The sequence below is a fragment of the Nanorana parkeri genome, unplaced genomic scaffold (genome assembly GCF_000935625.1).
Source record: "Nanorana parkeri isolate BGI_ZX_2015 unplaced genomic scaffold, ASM93562v1 scaffold54, whole genome shotgun sequence".
Lineage (NCBI taxonomy): Eukaryota > Metazoa > Chordata > Amphibia > Anura > Dicroglossidae > Nanorana > Nanorana parkeri.
The window spans coordinates 909,412-928,479 of record NW_017306322.1 but is presented as its reverse complement, the minus strand read 5'-3'; the positions used below and the strand labels follow the sequence as shown (position 1 = coordinate 928,479).

Sequence of the window (19,068 nt, the reverse complement as noted above, 5' to 3'; positions counted from 1 at the left end):
AGGAGTTATGTGCTGGCACATGATTGCATAAAAAAAATGCCTATAGTACAATAGGGTAAGAGAGTGCAATTTTCTCTAGCCAAACAGAAAGAATTCAGTCGTACAACGCCAGCTTCCCTGGAGAACTTTATTGAAGCATACATCTTGACATTGCCCTGTCAAGATGTAGGTCCTCACTTATTTCTTGCAATTTTCTATAGTTATATCTCAATAACAGAATTACTCAAACAAAATATGACACAATAAAAAAACATCAATTCAGTTTTCATTTTATAATTGAGAGAATTGACAAGCATGTCTTACCACAGACATACCTTCCACAAATTACAGACATCACATCTTTGTCTGAATGTACACACTTGTAGCACGCCTCCGGGTTCTAGGGGCAGGAGGGACTGACATTTCACCTCAGGGATGGATCCTTAGCTGGAATGTGGGATGTGCAAGTGAAATTGAGCACCAGTCACTTTAAGGATTTTATGATGCTTTATTAAATGAGCAGCAAAAAAATAGGGAGAGAGGGTTAGGACTGCAGACATCTGGGGAGCACTGAACTCTAGGCTCACCGAAAGCTTACCAGCTTCACAGTGTAGAGGGCCTTTAAACCGAGAATACGGTGATAATGTGCTTGAGCACCATAGCTGGTTGGCAGACATTTTGAGATCTCCCCTGAGTGAGACACTAGACTTCACTCCAAGGTTAAAGGAGAACTATGGGGTCAGGGCTTTTCCCCATAGTTCTCCTAAGGGTCACGGGAGGACACAAACTAGCGTCCTCCCGTCACCCAAAGCTCAGTATACCGCAAGCTACAGCTTGCGATATACTGAGACGCCGCAGCCGGGACGGATCCCGACATTACTGACGAGATCCACCCAGCTGCGTGATTGACAGCTGGCTCTGCCTATCTAGCGGCAGAGCCAGCTGTACCCGCCCCCTCCACCATCCATTCCGCCAGTCAGCGCTGGAGGATCGGACAGGGGAGGGGGAATCCCTGCAGGGAGCCGTGAGTGACGGTCACGGCTCTCTGCGTGGATAGATCGAGAAGTGACCGAGCGACGCTATGTGTTCGCTCACTTCCCGCTCTATTGAGCCGTTGTGTGAGAGTTTCATTGTCACAGGTCGGTTGGAAATATGAGGCTGAGTGATTTTCACTCGCCTCATAGTTCTCCTTTAAAGCCCATCCTAACTTCTCTGGTACCTCCAGCAGACGAAGTTCCTCCCTGGCTCATCCCAGGAATAATTCCTGCCCACGACTAAGTCCACACCTGACCACCTGTAGGTTTCTGGCTTGGTCAGACAGAACACACATAACACACCTCCCCTAGGCCTCCTGCCGGGGGGGAGAAAGAGACTATCACATGGTCAGACCCAGATATTTATGTCCTCTCCCAGTATGCACCACTGGCCATGAAACTAGTGATTGGCTGGAGAGACATAGCTATCTCTAGCATTTCACTATTGGTTGCTGTGCTCTGTGGCAAGGTTACACCCAGCAGCAGGCAGATGCAATTATTAACAGAATTGTTAGAGAGGACCAACTGAGTACAGACTATACAATCAGCTAGACTGAATGCAGTCTCAGCAAACTAAATTTAAGTAGTCACTACACTTAGGGCAAGGTGGCTTAACACTTATACAAACACAATTGAGAAAAATTATATTGGTGTCCAATAGCAACCGGCTTTACTTTTATAGTGTTGATTAGCTTTCTTTGATTTAGTTACCTTTATTTATCTTTAAGTTTTCAATATAAAAGTAAGTAACTGTATTTTAGTTCTTCTGTTGGAGATATACCTATAAATTATATTTTAGAGCATGAGTATAATGTTTAAAATATGAAAGATGAGTACAGTATTTCTAAAACACAAGTGTCATTCATGTTAGCTCATTGCTCTCATCATAAGTTAGGAAGTCAGTTTTCAATTGAACTATAAACAGTTTGAATGTTAATATATTTGGGTATATAGTTATTCCCCTACAATAAAATGATTATGTATAATGTGTACTAGCCATTGATATATAGTACCAAGCCAATAAGACTCAAATACGTTTTTTTTTTGGAAGTGGAAGGAAGTGCAAAAGGAATTTCCATTTAATATTGATAGTTTTACTGTAAATTGAAATCAGTGCAACTTTGCCATATGCTATTGCTTTTGCACTTTGTGCTAATTTATTGAGTATGTCTATAAGTGTAACATTTTCATTGAATGCAAGGCATTCTGTGAATTGAGGAGGGAGATCCTGTAATTCATCTGCCGCCTCCATTCACAGAATGCTTTGCATTTTGTGGAAATAATACTAGAAGTTTTGTAAATGGGCAAGGTGGGGAGGCAGAAAAATTACAGAGAAGGCAGTTAACCCATCCAGTGTTGCAGAGTCATCTCCATGAGTAGAATACAACATCACTGAAGGGAGGTTTTTTACATTAACCATCAGCCAGCAGGATGTAGGATACACTTATAAGAGGTAAATTACACGCCTGGATTTGTATCTCCCCCCATAAAAAATTAACAAACCTTCAGCTATAAAACACATGATCTATTTGTACTTTTACCTGAGAATTTTCCTATAAACGTCTGTAATTACATTTCCTCATACTTTCTATTATACACAAGTCAAAACCAGCAGTGAGATATCAGATAAAATATGACTGGCACACATTGAAACTCTTTCGCTGATAGCTTATCTTCCAGAGAAACTTTGGTAAACTAACATAGAAAATCCTGCATACTAGCTATGTAATTTTCCCAATATCATGAGCAAACACATTATAAACAGACTGTTCATTGCTGCACAAGAAAGAGAATGTGTCATGTATACTTAGTGAGCACATATTTTCAGATATTATTGTAATATTAAACTAGAATCGGCTAGAACTATGAGGTGAGGGAAAAGCACTCACCTCATAGTTCTCCTTTAATATGACTTTCATGTTTTTGTAGTTGTCTTAAGGGATGGTGTAACCCTTCATATGGCTAAAAGTATGTCGACACCCCTCCAATTTATTGAGTTCAGGTGTTTCGATTGAAAGGTATTGTTAATGCAAGAACATACAAACGCATTTTAGACAATTGGGCACTTCCAAACTGGTGGCAACAGTATGGGGAAGGGCATTTTCTGTTTAAGCATAACTGTGTTCCTGAAAATATAGTGAGATCCATAAATACATCATTTCACGAGTTTGGTGTTGCAGGACAGATTTTCTCATCCTGCACACACTTTAAAGCATGCATAGGCCCTAATACTTGTACTAGCACTACCTCCATAGGAGCTGCCGATCTATGATGAGTTCCCCTACCATTTGCAATAGTGACCCACACTGCAACTAGACCTGACAACACTGACGAAAAATTATGGGTAAACAGGTTTAACAATAGCAAATTAAGTGGTTCTCTAATAGTGGTATAACTCAACAGTAGATTAAAGTGAAGATGACTTGTGGTCCCTTTTACCACCTGTGAAAGGCAACCTGAAAACACTAGGCAAGTGGAGAACAACACTGCAAGCATTAATAAACAACAACCAATATAACCAAACGTCTCTAATATTGAATATGAGGTTTGAGGTAAACTGTTAGGACCTAACTACAATCTAACAGGCCCTAGATGACCACTGGCCAGCGGGTAAATCTGCCACAAAGTCTGCCAGTGTTGGGACCCTTCAAACTCAATGGTTGCTCACTCAAACTTCAGGTGAAGGTATTTGAAATCCACAAAGGTAAATATGTCTTCCAGAAAAGCTCTAAAACAACTTACAGTGAAATGGAAGGGGCGACCCCCTTCAAGAAGGCTCTGCTAAGGGTAATCATGTCCCAAACAAGTGTAAACAAAGTTCCACAAACAAGAAAATGGCCAAAGGCCAACTACCACCCTGTTATCCTTAGACTGACCCCCTGAATGCAGTCCGTCCGTTGATGGCAGTTCCTGCTGATTTGTGCGATCATGAATCAGCTAGGTTGATTTACTAAAACTAAATAGGTTGTTCACTTTGCAAGGGAACTTTCGCTTGGCTAAAATCCGCTTGATTAATAACACCCAATCATGGGCACGACATATTTAAAAACAGTATTCCTGCTTGCACATAATTTAATGATTAAAGTAAGTCAGCAAAACTTCACCTCATTCACTAAGCTAAAGGAGAATTCCCTTGCAAAGTGAACGTCCTATTTGCCTTTAGTAAATGAACCCATCTGTCTCTTGTGGAGTTCACAGTGGTGCCCTCGTCGATCTTCCTCTTGCTGGCTGACTGCCTGCCTGTCTCTCTCCCCTTTGTGTGTCCCTCTACGTACGGCAAGCAGGGCTAAGCTCCAGGCCGCTGATGCAACCAATCATTGTCCTGCTCCCTCTGTTCTCCCTCTGGCCTGTCAGTCAACGGCTGAGAAAGAGACACAAGCTGTGGCACGGCCATGAAAATGCCCAGGCTGAGCTGCCTTCGCCCCTTAAAGGGTTGTGAGCTAGGGGCTATACAAGGTTAGCTCATATTATAATGGTGTATTTATTAGAAGTCTTGCAGCTGAACTCCAGCCTTGCACAGTTATACAGGCTCCCCTCCTGTTCTGAGATTCTCACAATGCCCACTAGAAGCTGCAGCAACTCAGATAGATCCTGCCTCATTTCCTGGCTGCAGAATGTCCAGTGTCATCCAGCTCTTTCCTTCCCAGCCTTACTGTACCTGACCTGTCCTTTCAATCATTGGATTTCACTGGTTTTATATAATTGGGTCTAAAATAACATATGTATTGAATCAGAGGGGCTTCATTTAAAAATGTAATTAGCATGTTGATGAAGAAGGAAACAGGGAAGGCATAACATAAACAGATTAAACACATAAAAAGATTAAACATCAACTTTAAAGTGACATTAAACCCTCAGATTTTTTAACATAAACCAATACTGTAATGTGTGCCTTACTGTAATCCATGGTTGTTTCCCTTCTCTTTGCTGCTCTTCCTTTTAAATTCTCATGTCTTCTCATGCTGGGCAGAACTTCCCTTTTCAGCTCAGGGCCTCTTCTGTAGTGCTGGCTCAGGTTTCAAGCCTATACAAACGTATACACAGACACCGTGTATCCATTCCTGAGACAAGGCAGTCTGCTGCAAAACAGAAGTTCTGCAGAGCATGAGAACAGATACAGATTTAAAAGGAAGAGCAGCAAAGAGAAGGGAAACAACCATGGATTACAGTAAGGCACACATTACAGTATTGTTTTATGTTAAAAAATCTGAGGGTTTAATGTCACTTTAAATGATATTCCTAAAATAATGCTCAGTCCACACCGCTGAAAAATTGTATGGCCAAAAGACAGCAGGAAATATCCTATTGCCTTTCTTGCAGTCTCAGCTTAGCACTGATCTCTAATACCGATGGTTGATTAAATAGAGATTATTGAATCTATGCCAAGTGTAGGCTCCCTACTCATAAAAAGAACTTTGCTCCAATGTAACCTGTGCACAAACAGGCAAAAACGATAGTTGAGGACTAGCCATGAAAGCAACCGTATCAGTAGAGAAATGTAGATACTGTATATTGGTTATATTAACCTTGTAAGCAAAACGTCAAAATCAATAACTTCAGTTAGTGATTCTAAACTACCTTTTTAGTGAAAGCTTAATTTACACCTAAATGTCTTAGCACAGTGCATTAAAAAGAAATCCTGCTTGCTGTATTTATGGTGGTTTCTGGTAAAGCAGATGTTCCTTAATTATGAATGGTGCTGTTTGTAAAATGTGCATTAAATGAGACATCCTAAAATATTTAATGTGAAAATGGCTTAATGTACCATAATGTGTACACTAAGGAAGAGGAAACCTCTCTAAAATAGAGAATCCACTCTTAGATGATAGTCAATAAAACAAGTGTTTCCCTTAATTTGAGTCCTGGTAACAATGTCCACCAAAACATCTTCCCAATGGTGACACAGACAACGATAAAAAATATCACAGAGGTTCTAGCCCTTCCCCACTCTATTAAAAAAAAGGTTTTAGATATACTTTAAATGTGTATGTAGTTCTCATGACATGATGTTCTAAACACAGCAAGTAATCCCTGGGTAAATCCCATCTGCAGTGTGCACGGAGAGTTTATATTGCTCTGTCACCATCATGCACTGCTGTTATTAGTAAAAATCCAGTGAAGTAACCCCAGTTTAGAGAGCATCTCATATTAACATACACATGTTCACCTTATTACCACATGCAGCATAACATTCATTGTTAAAATGGGGAAATACTGTCCTACTTTCATAATAAAGGGGGAAGTAAAAAGAACATAGCATTGATATGTATTGATGCAGAATGGAATGCATACAATGGCATGAATCTGTGTGGTCAGGAAAATGCATTTAATACATTCAGTTACAGTCATTCCCCGTCATTTAACAGAACTCCATTGTCTGCATTTTGGACACAATTGTCAGTGTCTGGAAATGATTCCCTAATTATCACCTCACTCCATTTAACCCCTTGCCGTCCGCCCATCGTAAAATTATGGGCTTGCGCGCGCCCCCAGAATCCCGCCGGGTAGGATGACAGCCGTTACCTGCTGTCTCATACCAGCATTCGGCCAGCTCTATAGCCGGCCGATCGCTTGTATAACCCTAAATTGTGCGGCGTGCCCCTCCCCCTCCGTAACCTCTGCCGGTTATCCCGGAGGGGTCCCCCCTACAGTGCACTGGACTGACAGGTCCAGCACAGCGGCTGCTTGAAGTGAGGAGAAGGAGAGATCAGCATTTCCCACAAGGGAACTTCTCTGCTTCATCAGCTTCTTTGGGGGTCCCAAGGTGACATTAGGGGTCCTGGGGACCTAGGACCCCTATGGCCAATTTTAGGCATTGTAGTTTTTTGTGATTTTGTGGGCGCACGCAATTTTAAAGCTTGACATGTTTGGAGTCTATTTACCTGACGTGATCCTGTCTTTTATATTTTACCAAAAAATTGGGTAATAATAAATGTTTTATAACATAACATAGGGAAAACAGGTTTTTTTCCCAAAATTTTCAGTCCTTTTTACGTTATATAGTAAAAAATAAAAATCCCAGTGGTGATTAAATACCACCAAAAGAAAGCTCTATCTGTCCCTAAAAAATGGTATAAATATTATTTCAGTACAGCATTGCATGACGGAATAAATGTCAGTCAAAATACTGCAGCGCTGAATACTGAAAAATTGCCTGGACAGGAAGGGGGTTTAACACCCTGGTCAGCAAGTGGTTATTGTATTCTATAGACTAGAAGTGCTGTTGTATGAATAAATGTGGCAAATGTGGTTTAGACCCTCAGATCTCAGAGAAGAACTCCAGGAAAATCAAAAACTTACTCTTGTAGTGGGTTCTCTGTAGCAGTTTTGCTCACCTGATCCTCAGTGCCACAGTGGTCAGAGCTCACCTCCTCTCCCTCTCCCCCTCTCGTTCAGCTATGTCATGTCCCTCTGTGCCCTCAAGTCAATAAGACGTGATGATGTCAGTGCCCAGAGAAGCGGCTCTGCAGCCCAGAGGAAGCCACTGTGACCAAGGATCAGGTAAGTAAACCTGCTTAATTAGTCCCCTAGACAATGTGAGCACCTAACCCTTGCAGGGGAAGCGCCATTGCAAGGAGAGGTTTGGATTTTTTCCGAGTTTTTCCTTAATCAAGCCAAGGGGTGGTCTGATCGATCATACCTGCATGGTGTGACCTGATAATTTATGGCTATAGTGAGCATCTATATTGATTTAAAATTTACATCTGCTTACTCCTTTGCCAATATTTATATATATATATATATGTATATATCTATATATATATATATATATATATATATATATATTTTATATATATACACACACACATTCATTATTTCTGTGACTGTTGTGTGTCACTGCTCTCTGTATATGCCAGCAACCAGAAAGACGACAGATAGAGATATAAAGATGAAGTCTAAGCTGTTGACTTTTATCAAAAACTCAAACTTTGCATATCAGTGTCCGTGCTGTTAAGTTTTGTTTGGCCCCATGTTTTAGGGAAAGAAGGCATGATGATGATACCACTATGTTTACATGGTTAAAAAATTGAATGATCCCCTTAAAGTTCTCCTGGTGTCCGCAGTGCACAGAACTGTGTGCAAGCAGAGAGATACATGAAGGCTTTTGTACTTTGAAAAACTAATGAGAATGATGTCTTTTTAACAAAAATAGCATTCAACAAAATCAAATGAAGATACAGGTGAAACTCGAATAATTAGAATATGGTGCAAAGTTCATTTATTTCACTAACGCAACTTAAAAGGTGAAACTAATATATGAGATAGACTCATTACATGCAAAGCAAGATAAGTCAAGCCGTGATTTGTCATAATTGTGATGATTATGGCTTACAGCTCATGAAAACCCCAAGAACCCCAAATCCACAACCTCAAAAAAGTAGATTATTACATGCAATCAATAAAACAAGGATTGTACATAGAACAATATCGGACCTCTGAAAAGTACAAGCATGCATATGTACTCAGTACTTGGTTTGGGCCCCTTTTGCAGCACTTACTGCAATTACTTTTGCATGATATTCTAATTCGAGTTTCACCTGTATGTGCTTCTTGTTATGACGTCTTTAGTAATTAACGTGTGATATGTCAGGACAAGAAGACAAATATAATTACATTGATGGTGGCGTAGACTGTTATGATACAAACTTCGGCTTTATAACATTGGCTTGAAATTGCAAACACTCAATGACAGCATCATCATAAATATTAAATGGACAACTGTTTAACCAGGCATCATTTTCAAGAAAAGGTAAAGGTATTTATAGTCAATTCAGTGCTTTACAAGTTCATCAGAAACTTCTAAAGTAAACTTAAAATGGTCATTTATCCAATTTTAGTAAAACATAACAAACAGTAAATCTATCAAGGGTTTCCAAGCAAGTTATATAGAAACATGATGCTGACCTAAAATAAATATTGTCCAACTTTTTTGGAAACTACTCAGCCATCTACACCATCAATCAGAACTATAACTTGCACAGTTAAGTACTTATATATTTGTATTTTGCTTTGAAATAGTCTGCAGAACTTTACAAGAGAATATCAAAGACATCATACCAGTCCCTGTCCAGAGGAGGATACAATCTATTTCCCTTATCAAAGTCAGATGCTGGTTCTGGGTGCAAGTTTGTTTAAGCTAAGCTGAACCCTATGTTATTTAACTTTCAAATGTCAGAACTTCTGAGACCCTTGCACTTAGCAGTTGGTTGGGTCTTACGGTGGGAAAAAATTTGGATGGAAGTGCAGAACTCAGCTGTTGTGTACCCATAGCCAGCCAGTGCCTTGTGAGATACTGTGTATGCTTACCTCCAAAATGTCTGAGATGAGAAAGAGGGACTCTTTTCAGCTCCAACTATGTAGGCAAAGGAAATACCTTCTGCCAGGCCCTTAGTTACACAGACCAGGAAGTGTTTAAATGCAAACAAATTATTGGTTAAATCCACATGTGCTTTTTTCTCCACTTTCTTTACCTTAAGCTGGCCATAGATGGCTTGAATTTTGGCCAATTCCTTTATAATCGGCTTTGAGTTTGAGCCATTGGCTTGACAAAAGTTGAGTTTGACTGAGCTGGGTGGGAAATGATTGGCCCAACAGGGGCTGCACCCTAACAGATTAGGTATTCGGCCACATGTGCTGCAACTGAATACAGTAGCTGGCTGTGAAGATTCCTCCTTCTGCGTTTTTTAATGTAGATTGGTGAATTGATTGGTTAGCTCTCTCGTTTGACAAGAGAAAATAAACATTTATAGCTAGCCTTATACTGGCCTTTTAAAATGATAAATGAGATAATGTATAGATTGGATGAAAGATATAGCGTGGTATAGCAGTTTTGATAGTTAAATAGTACATGAAAGTCTATACATCAGAATGGGAAAGAGGTTGCAGTGGGATTTGGTTGCATAAGAGGGTCATTCCCAATAAATTGGGTACAGTTGGGACCTATGTGTATGTGTAAGGTCATTAAAATTAATGGTATACTTTTCCACTGCAAGAAAACAGGTACTCCATACATTTCCACAGTGACATCCTCTTTTATGCACAGTAGCTCGCTGGTCCTCACTGCTGCAGGGGCTGTAAATACTGTGTTGTGTCAGACCACAGCAGTGATAAAAGGTAACGCTGTAATCAGAGGACTGTACTTTTATTGACATAATTATTCAAAGATGTCCTCTTTGAATTCATGTTCATGTGTTCTTGGCGTGTGACTTTTTTGTTTTGTAAGTGGTATCATATCCTTTCATTAAATGATTGATAGTTTTAGGATTCAACTCAGAGTTCCATGCTCTTTATAAAAACACTTTTAAAAACATATCTATGTAAATCTACATTTGTGGGTCTTAATATTCTCATTAAAAAAACTAGGGATCACACTTTACCATCTGTATTGCACGGTAAAATCTTTGTATCAGTCTTAGCCATTGTACTCCTAGGATAGTATAATGATGTTGTCCTTATAAATCTCTAGTTTTTATCATGAACTATATTTATAAGAACAGCTTCTAAACCATATACAAGACTTTACTTGCCCCTTTAGGGAACCCTGTAACATTTACAGCACAAATTATGTAGGAAATACATCTTGATAGCGGATGCAAGTAGAGTTTTATCAAAGATTATTTACAGTGTACAATAACTGTATTGTACACTTCTTGAGTGGAAGTTTAACATTCTTGAGTGGAAGTTTAATTGTTTAAAACACACACCTGGCTCAACATGCATGGGCTGCACTGTCTGTAATCAAGCCATAATGTGCCTTCGTAGGTCACGCTACCAGGCCGAGCTATGACTGTGTGTGTGTGTGTTTTGGCATTGATTCAATCAGACCTAGTCAGTCTCACGTGACTTTTCTTCTCCTCCAGCCTTCAAAACAGTTTGTTTTAATATGACTCCTCTAATAGCTCTCACTGGCTTATAGTAGCAATTTTTTTGTTTCTCTGCTCTGTGTGCCAGATAGTCTGGAAAGAGAGACGTTTATAACAGGGTGTGGCTGTCTTTCATCACCTTGTGGCATTTAAGTGGAGGCTGTTGGTTTCTTTAGAAGTTGAAATTCAGCTGTGGATTTATACTTGTGTTTTAAATGACGGGCTTGGGATATAGGCCCATTAGTTATAAATATGTCTGCAAAAGAATATCTTCTAGGCAAAGCTTTTTTATCGGTTCTTTATTTTACTTTATGAGCCTTACGAACTGGACAAGCTGGTCTGCAGACTGATCCTCTTGTCCTGTTACATTTACCCACAGGTTGGTTTTAATTTAAATTCAATTGTTTACTGTCCAGGCTCCGTACTGTACAGGGTGTACTGTGCTTTGATCAGTACCGTGCAGAAAATCATGTCTGGAGTGCAGACACTCGTGTAATGGACAAGCATGTATCGTAAATGTAGACACGTGAAATTCTGTGTTGTAAACAAAAGTAAACCTAAGAAATAAAAAGAACAAAAAAGTTAAATTGGTCAAGCCTGTTCTAAATTGTCTTGTTGTGATCTCTGCTGACTTTCATCATCCAATCATGTGCAAGAGAAAAATACTGTTTTTTAATCTTCCTTGGAAGTGATTGGGTATTTTTTGCAAATTTAATTTACACTACAGTCACTAAGATAAATTACCTTGTAAAGTGATCATTTCCTTGCAAAGTGAACAGCCTATTTTACCGAACAGTATCCAACTAAACTTTTCCCATATAAATGAATCCTAACAATTCCCCGTTTATCAAGCTCCCCATGTGCATCAGTTCATTTGTAATAGTAGCACAGGTGGATAGTGGTGGAATTTCAATGGGTTTCTAGTATTTAGATATTATTGTTTGGGCCACGGAAAGACAAAATCTGAGAATGTTTGCTTCAATGCTTTTATTGGAGTTTGGAAGCATGGACAATAGAGCAATCTCGGTGATCATCGTGATCTGAGTTGGATGCAGAGTGCCATACGCTTCAAAGACTTTCTGCTAAAATTATTGTATCTTACCTCTACTCTACAAGGTATGCACATATGTACACTTATGTTGTAGGCAGCGCCAGCAGGTTTTAGGGGAAGATGGAAACACGTGATGTACAATGGTGGGACATTTGTAACAGTGTGAGATTATCTTAGAATTTAAAAGTGATTAGAAATAGAAGTATGAATTAAAGTAAACACTTAAATCCGCTCCTTCTCTGAGACGCTGCAACCTAGGTCCTTTTCCTATTCCACCATAAAGGAGGTTTTCTCTAAGCAAACTCTCTCTCAGAAGTGCGTGAAGTTACTTACCGTGGATGTTTAATCCATTTGGATGCCACAAAAAGCTGTTCAAATGATGTGAGGTGTTGGGAGAGGAAATCCCTAGATTCTGAACTCTGATAATTAATAAATAATACATTCAAAACTATCAAATAATTGATTGGCAGGATACCAATCTTGCATATATTCCTTTAAGAGGTAGGTTTAAGATGAGTTTGAAAGGTGTGGTGTGAGGGGAGTAGCATGTGTTCTAGTTGAATGTTAGGGGAGCGCTCTGTAGACAAAATTTTGTGCATGTCTGGAGGACATTGCGGGTTCCCAGCAAGACACAAGAGAGATGGATAAAAAAGAGAGGAAATCTGGGGCAGGTCTGTAGCTAGGCTGTAGCCAAGGTAAAGACTTCAATATACTTTTCCAAGGCTACTTCGATCTTTGTCTTAGTGGCATGTCACCAGTCCAATAAGTGAGTGAGGAGAGCAGCCCCATGCTACATAGCAAAATCTGGGAGACCAATGCCTCCCCATGTTTAGGTCTAGATAGGATCCTAACACTAACTTAAAGGGGTTTTAAGGCCCCAAATGTATTCAATAGCAGCTAAATGGAGTTTGTGAAAATATTAGAAAAGCAAATAAATCGGTATCATCTGGAGTTTATAAAGGAGGTGCAGGAGAATGTCAAATCCCAACCCAAGAAATCTGGAGGGTGCGTTACTTAGGTCAGAAAGGATAAGATCAGTCTGGTCATAGAATTTTATAGGCAATAATCTCCCTAAAACTGTAGCCCTGTTTTGACATTTGAAAGGGCTACAAACATCTCTGATATATAGTTGTAGCAATGTAGCTTTAAGGAAACGCCAGGGTACCCGGGGTGAATGCCTTCGCTAGAAGACAAATGTGAATGAATTCACATTGTGCCAGAGAGATCTGATTGATGGTTCTGGAGTGGGAGAGGAAAGAGAATAGGGAGCCACTCCATTCATGTGATAACAAGAATCATGTGGATAGGAAGGGAAAACCAAGTGACAGAGAAATCAGCTCATCACTGTGCTGCTTCTCCTTCACTGTCTAGTGACAAACTGGGGCAGATCCAGGAGCTGAGCTCTGAGTAAGAGCATTGAATGATGCTTGTCATCAGACTGAGGACATCTAGTGGCAGAAAAAATATACTATGCAGGAGATGTGTATTGAAGGTGAATATTGCAGCAAGAGCTGGCTTTGTTATTTTATCTAATGACTATTTATTTTTATCTTGTATTTTTGTCTGGAATTGTGCTGTAAATATAATTCAGAAGATTGAAGAAAAAAAGCAGGAAAGACACCTCATCCACTTTTGGTTTGTTTCTTGTATTTAGTTTCTTATATTATTTGTATTTTGTTTTGTGTACATTTGTGCTTGTATCAGAAAATTAACCCACATACTACTACCTGTACCTGTTGCCTCCTATACATTTTAGCTTTATGGATGGAGAACCCAGGTCCCCCTCTGCTGATTGACAGCAGCAGTGGGCGGGGCAATAGCTAGTTTGCTATTGGCTATTGCAAATTGAAATAGCCAAAAGGAATCTAGCTATGCATTCCTATGGTGATTTCTTTTTTTTTTTCTTCTGGCAGCAGCCAACGGCTCCGATGTTAGCTGGTAACCAGGGACGCTGATCTCTCTGAAAGTATCCCAATAGAGATGGCTTCTTCCAACAAGACAATGTGCCATGCCACGGTGCTCGTATTGTGCAGGAGTGGTTTCAAGAACATGAGGGAGAATTTACCTTGCTTAGGTGGCCCCCACAATCACCAGATCTCAATCCAATTTAGCATTTGTGGGACGAAGTTGAAAGAGCCGCCAGGCAGCTGGTTCAACAACCATCAAATCTCACAGAACTGTACAGTGCTATTCATCTGGCATGGTGTCAGATTCCTCGCATCACCTTTCAACATCTCGTGGAGTCAATGCCAAGAAGAATCGCCGCTGTATTGAAGGCAAAAGGTAGCCCAACGAAGTACTGATGGGGTGGTCATAATAATCTGGCCATCTTCTGATGGCAGCCAACGGCTCCGATGTTAGCCAGGTAACCAGGGACGCTGATCTCTCTGAAAGTGGCCGGAGCACGAGAGAAATCACAAAAAACTACCATACCCAAAATTGACCATGGGCGACGCTTTAAAAGCTTTTATCGCTCATCAGTTTTGTGTTATCAGTGATTAATGGCCCTAGAATTATTGCTCTCACTGTGATGTCCACGGCGATATGTAACATGTGCGGCGTAATAGGCACAATGGTCATTTTCGCACGTATGCGCACCCGACGCATGTTTTCCCGCATATATACAATACAAATTAGTAAACTACATTTTTGCTAATAGGGTACTTGAATGCATTTTTAAGGTTTCACTCCTAAATTTAGTGTAACTTTAATTAAATGAACACACACTCTCTCAACCTTCAGCCCAGGATGAAGGCCACAGCTCTCCTGTCTGTTTCTCTTCCTTACAAAATGCAGAACAAATATACTGCAGGTAACAAGGTAATGTGTGACTCTAACGCCTTGAGGTGACAGTGAATTTTGTTTTGTTACAGGATGTGAATCTCCCCCTGAGCTGACACTGGATAAGGCCACAGCTGCAGTGGATAAAATCTTTGCTTCCTTGCGGGATCTCACAAAGGTTCGAGCACACCTGAAATTGTTCAATTCTGTTTATGTGCCTGGGAGCAATATCCAGCAGGTGAGAACAAATGCTTTTTTTCAAGCTGCAGCAGAGACGCTGAATGTACATGTGTAAATAACATCACACTTTCTTAACCAGTAATATGTGTTCCCTTATTGGTACCTTAGAAAGGTTCAGGAGATACTTTTCTTTCCTACAGTGATTAATAGTTTAAACTTATTGCAAGCAACACATCCAACAAACGAAAGACCCCGCTATACACTTTTCCTATTTTAAAACATTTCATAGCTCTTGGAAACATGCATTTACATTTGAAATACAGAGGCATGGGGGTACTTTAGATTAACATTGGGATTCTTTGTAAAGTTCTGATATTGTAAAGGGCAGAAAATATATTAGTTTTGAAAAAAACTGCATGTTACAGTATAATGTAGGTTCGTGGAAGCAGGACCATTTTCAGGGTGACTTTGCATGGCCATATCTTTGCCATCTACATTTAGGTGAGAATCTGACCATTTGAGAAGCTGAACAATCAGGGGAAACCATTAGAATACCATTTACAACTTGTGTGGAGTATCCATCAGTTTGCTGACTTAGAGAAAAGGATGGGGGGAGGCGGGGTGTCCCAATTGAGAAATAATGCATTTGAGGTCAGGCACTCATTTCACCACCAGTCATTTTCAGTAAGACCTCTGTTTATGGCCTGGATTAGACACAAATGGATCCAAGCCAAAGATCACTGTGGTGGGCGCCCATTACCTCTGTGACACATGTACATTTCAGAGAAATTGCCTTTTGCTAGATTATCTCTCATTTTACATTTTTGGGAGTCATGTTACAGCCCTTTTAGGCGCCATGTCAGCATTGAAGTAGATTAATGAATGGTATGGTTGGATTAGAACACACATTATACTGTATGTATTTTTGGACGACCAAGGATATTTATGATCATAAGATGATTCTCCTCTCCAAAGTAAATGCATTCTCTTTTTAATGCTTTTATGTAATTAAGGTATAAATCATTTATCAGTGTGCATTTATTTTCTTTAAACATCTTATTGTGTATATAATTAGTAATCATATCTGTATATGGAGCAGCCATTACACATGTACCTGCTATTTCTTGGTTAGCAGTGCTATATGATGGTAGGGCTATAATACTCCTTTCCACAATGCAGTGATTGGCCAAAGCACTGAAAACAATGCACTCCATTTGTGACTGATCTCAGAGTAACTGCACTGAGGCAGTGAGCAATCCCTCTAGTGTATAATCTATAAATCTCTATATTAAATGCAATAACACAAATATGTAAGGCAACCTTAACATTTTAAAGTCATATCAAATGATGCAATGTTAACTCAAAACCTGAAAACAACAAAAATACAGTAAACATTTCATATGCTTCTTGTGGGGAATACAGGTTACATTGCTTTTCACATGTTAAGTTGTATGTCAAGCCTTCAAGGTCTTCCTATATGTGGGCAACCAATAGATTTCTTTGTGTACAGCCAATTTTTGCCTAACGTTTGGTTCTTGGTGTTGAGCATACTTTGCATAGTGCTTGCTGTTTATAATGTGGCCGTTTGAAGGCTTTGTACTGTCTTGCCTGTCTCTCTGGTGGTTACAAATATTTTCATTATCCCAGTCAGATTGCAATTTCCTGCTAACTTTGCCATCAAATCCATTGTAAATAAATGGGTCTTACAAGTCTAACTGGAGATATCTTCACATGTGATTAAATAAGCATAATATCTTAATATTTGGATTTCCTGGATAAAGATGTTTATGGGATCAAATTATATTTGCAGGAAAAAAGGCATAAAACAGGAGATTTAAACAGAGCAGCAGCTATCAAAACCTGTTTTGTATTGTCAGCAGGGAAATTATATATATTTACTTGTTATTGACATTATATAGCTGTCCTTAGCTGTGTTCAACATCTGTGGGTGCAAAGGGTGCCATTCAAGAGAGGGAAACCCACAGCTCTGTTTTCAGTACTCTTAATCATTTGTTAAAGCGAACAATTTAATTTTCATATTTCTTGTAGCCTCTCTCTCAACTATTTTCTTTCTTATTCCTCACTACTTCATGTAGGAATAGTAAGGTGGCCCTCTGACAAAACTTATTTCCTGCCATCAGTGGCAATTTGCACGTCAGTAGCAACACAGTTAACATTGGTTTTTTTAAGAACTGTTTCACCCTGCCGTAGTAGAAAAAGTTTGCCATGCAGTCCTCTTCTTAATAAGCCTCCAGAAGGGGGCCATGCCCTTTACAAATATGATGAGAAAGAGGTAAGGAAAGGAGCTGGTGATCTGTAAATACTAAACACCCAATTCTTTTTGATCATGACTCCAATCTGACAACATGGATTTACCAACTATGGTGCCACTGCACTGCTCTTCCAATATGGAATCCTTTTGGTAACGTGTAAAAATGTATGCTGATATCAGAGGTCAATAAGGCACAAGTCTACTTTTCTTAAAGTGACTCTAAACTCAGGAGTTAAATCTGCTGAAAAATGCATTTAAGTACCTTAACGATTGTACTACAATACTGTACCTTCTTTGTTCATCACTCAGCTGTAGATCTTTTAACTCCTGAGTTTAGTGTCACTTTAATGCATCATCAATCAGAATACTTGTACAAATTATTTATTTATTTTTTACTTGGGGGAATCTTGCAACCAGGCCATTGTCATTGTGTCCTGTAATGTTTTTACTCAAGTTTTTGTGTAAACCTTTTTTCTATTCATTTTCGAGTTCAGCATCACATTTGACATGTTTATATAACTTTGACCTTATAAAATGTTAATGGTGTAGGCATGAACAGTTAGTTACATACACAAGTATATTCTCGCTTGTAACAGATCTCAGCAAGTTAAAGTGGCACTAAACTCAGAAGTTAAATCTTACAAATGCATTTAAGTACCTTAACTAATAACAAAAATTTAATTTATTTGTGTATCACTTGGCTGTAGATCCTCAAATCATCTCTGAATTGGTGCTGACACTGTTCTTCCTTCTGGGGGTTGGCTACTTTTGTTGTCCATGGTCCCTGTGTGTGTTGTAAAGTAGCCACCACTCCAAGCTCACTCCCATGATGGACAGCAATCTCAGTACAAATTAGTAAACTAAATTTTAGTCATACATTATGGGATAGTATTTTCACACACTGGGTTTTACCGCCACATTTTGGGCACTGGAAGGTGCAAAGCTATTAAGACAGCTAAGTACAACCCCTCCCGCTCCAAGCATGGCTCAGTTTTGATGCTAGTGTTCTTAGGAGAGTCTATGAAGATTCTTCAGTTACCGAAAAACCACAGAGGCTCATGTTTGCAGCTCCTAAATTGGTTACTTCTTTGCTTTGCCCTGTAGAACCGTCCCCGACTCTCCCAGGAAGAAGATGTGGGAGTGGGCCATAATGTTGCGCTCCAGGCACTGGATCCTGCTGAAACCTTCCCTGTACACTCGCTTTCACAGCCTGCCTTGTATGGTGACTGGCCTCAGCCTGAAAAGGTATTTGCTGCTTCCAAGCCTTTAGAAAATAGTTTTTTTTAAAGGTCTGCTATTCCTTTTGTAGACTTAGCCATTTCTTGTCTCAACAAACTAATTAGGGGTATGGAGGACCAGAGCTACGAGACAAGGCTACTAAATTTAAACATGTTCACATTGGAGGTGAGGAGATTAAGGGGGGATATGATCTCCATGTACAAAATGTTCAATGGTAGTAGCAACATTAGCGATAAACTGTTTAAAATTAACTCCGTTACAAAAACTAGAGGCCACCACCTAAAATTGGTGGAAAAAAAATTCCAGCACAAGGGGCGAAGGGGGTTCTTCACAGTAAGATCAGTTAGGGTCTGGAACTCACTGCCACAGGTGGTGATTTCAGCAAATAATGTGGAATTGTTCAAGAAACTTTTGGACGATTTCTTAAGGGACCGTAATATACAGGGGTACAGGTAATATACAGGGGTACAGGTACTCCTAGAATGAGATCCTAATAGGTTGGACTTGATGGACTAATGTCTTTATTCAACCTCAAATACTATGTAACTATGTAACAAGACCCTAACTATTCCTGTTGAGGATATCCTGGTGTTCAAAGACCTTGTGGATAAACGATTGGCAATCCTTTCTAAATCTTTGTTCTTCAGGAGCCAGCCATACTTTTGCATG

The 19,068-nt window shown here is 39.6% G+C and overlaps 1 protein-coding gene across 1 annotated transcript in view; it reads left to right on the top strand.

The window, feature by feature from the left end:
• The window catches only part of SCFD2 (sec1 family domain containing 2), a 357,431-nt gene that overhangs the window by 279,693 nt on the left and 58,670 nt on the right, over nt 1-19,068 (top strand). Inside the window, exon 7 of the mRNA XM_018575955.1 lies at nt 14,821-14,946. Within this exon, the coding sequence (XP_018431457.1) occupies nt 14,821-14,946 (126 nt within the window). The remainder of the gene's footprint in view (nt 1-14,820; nt 14,947-19,068) is intronic.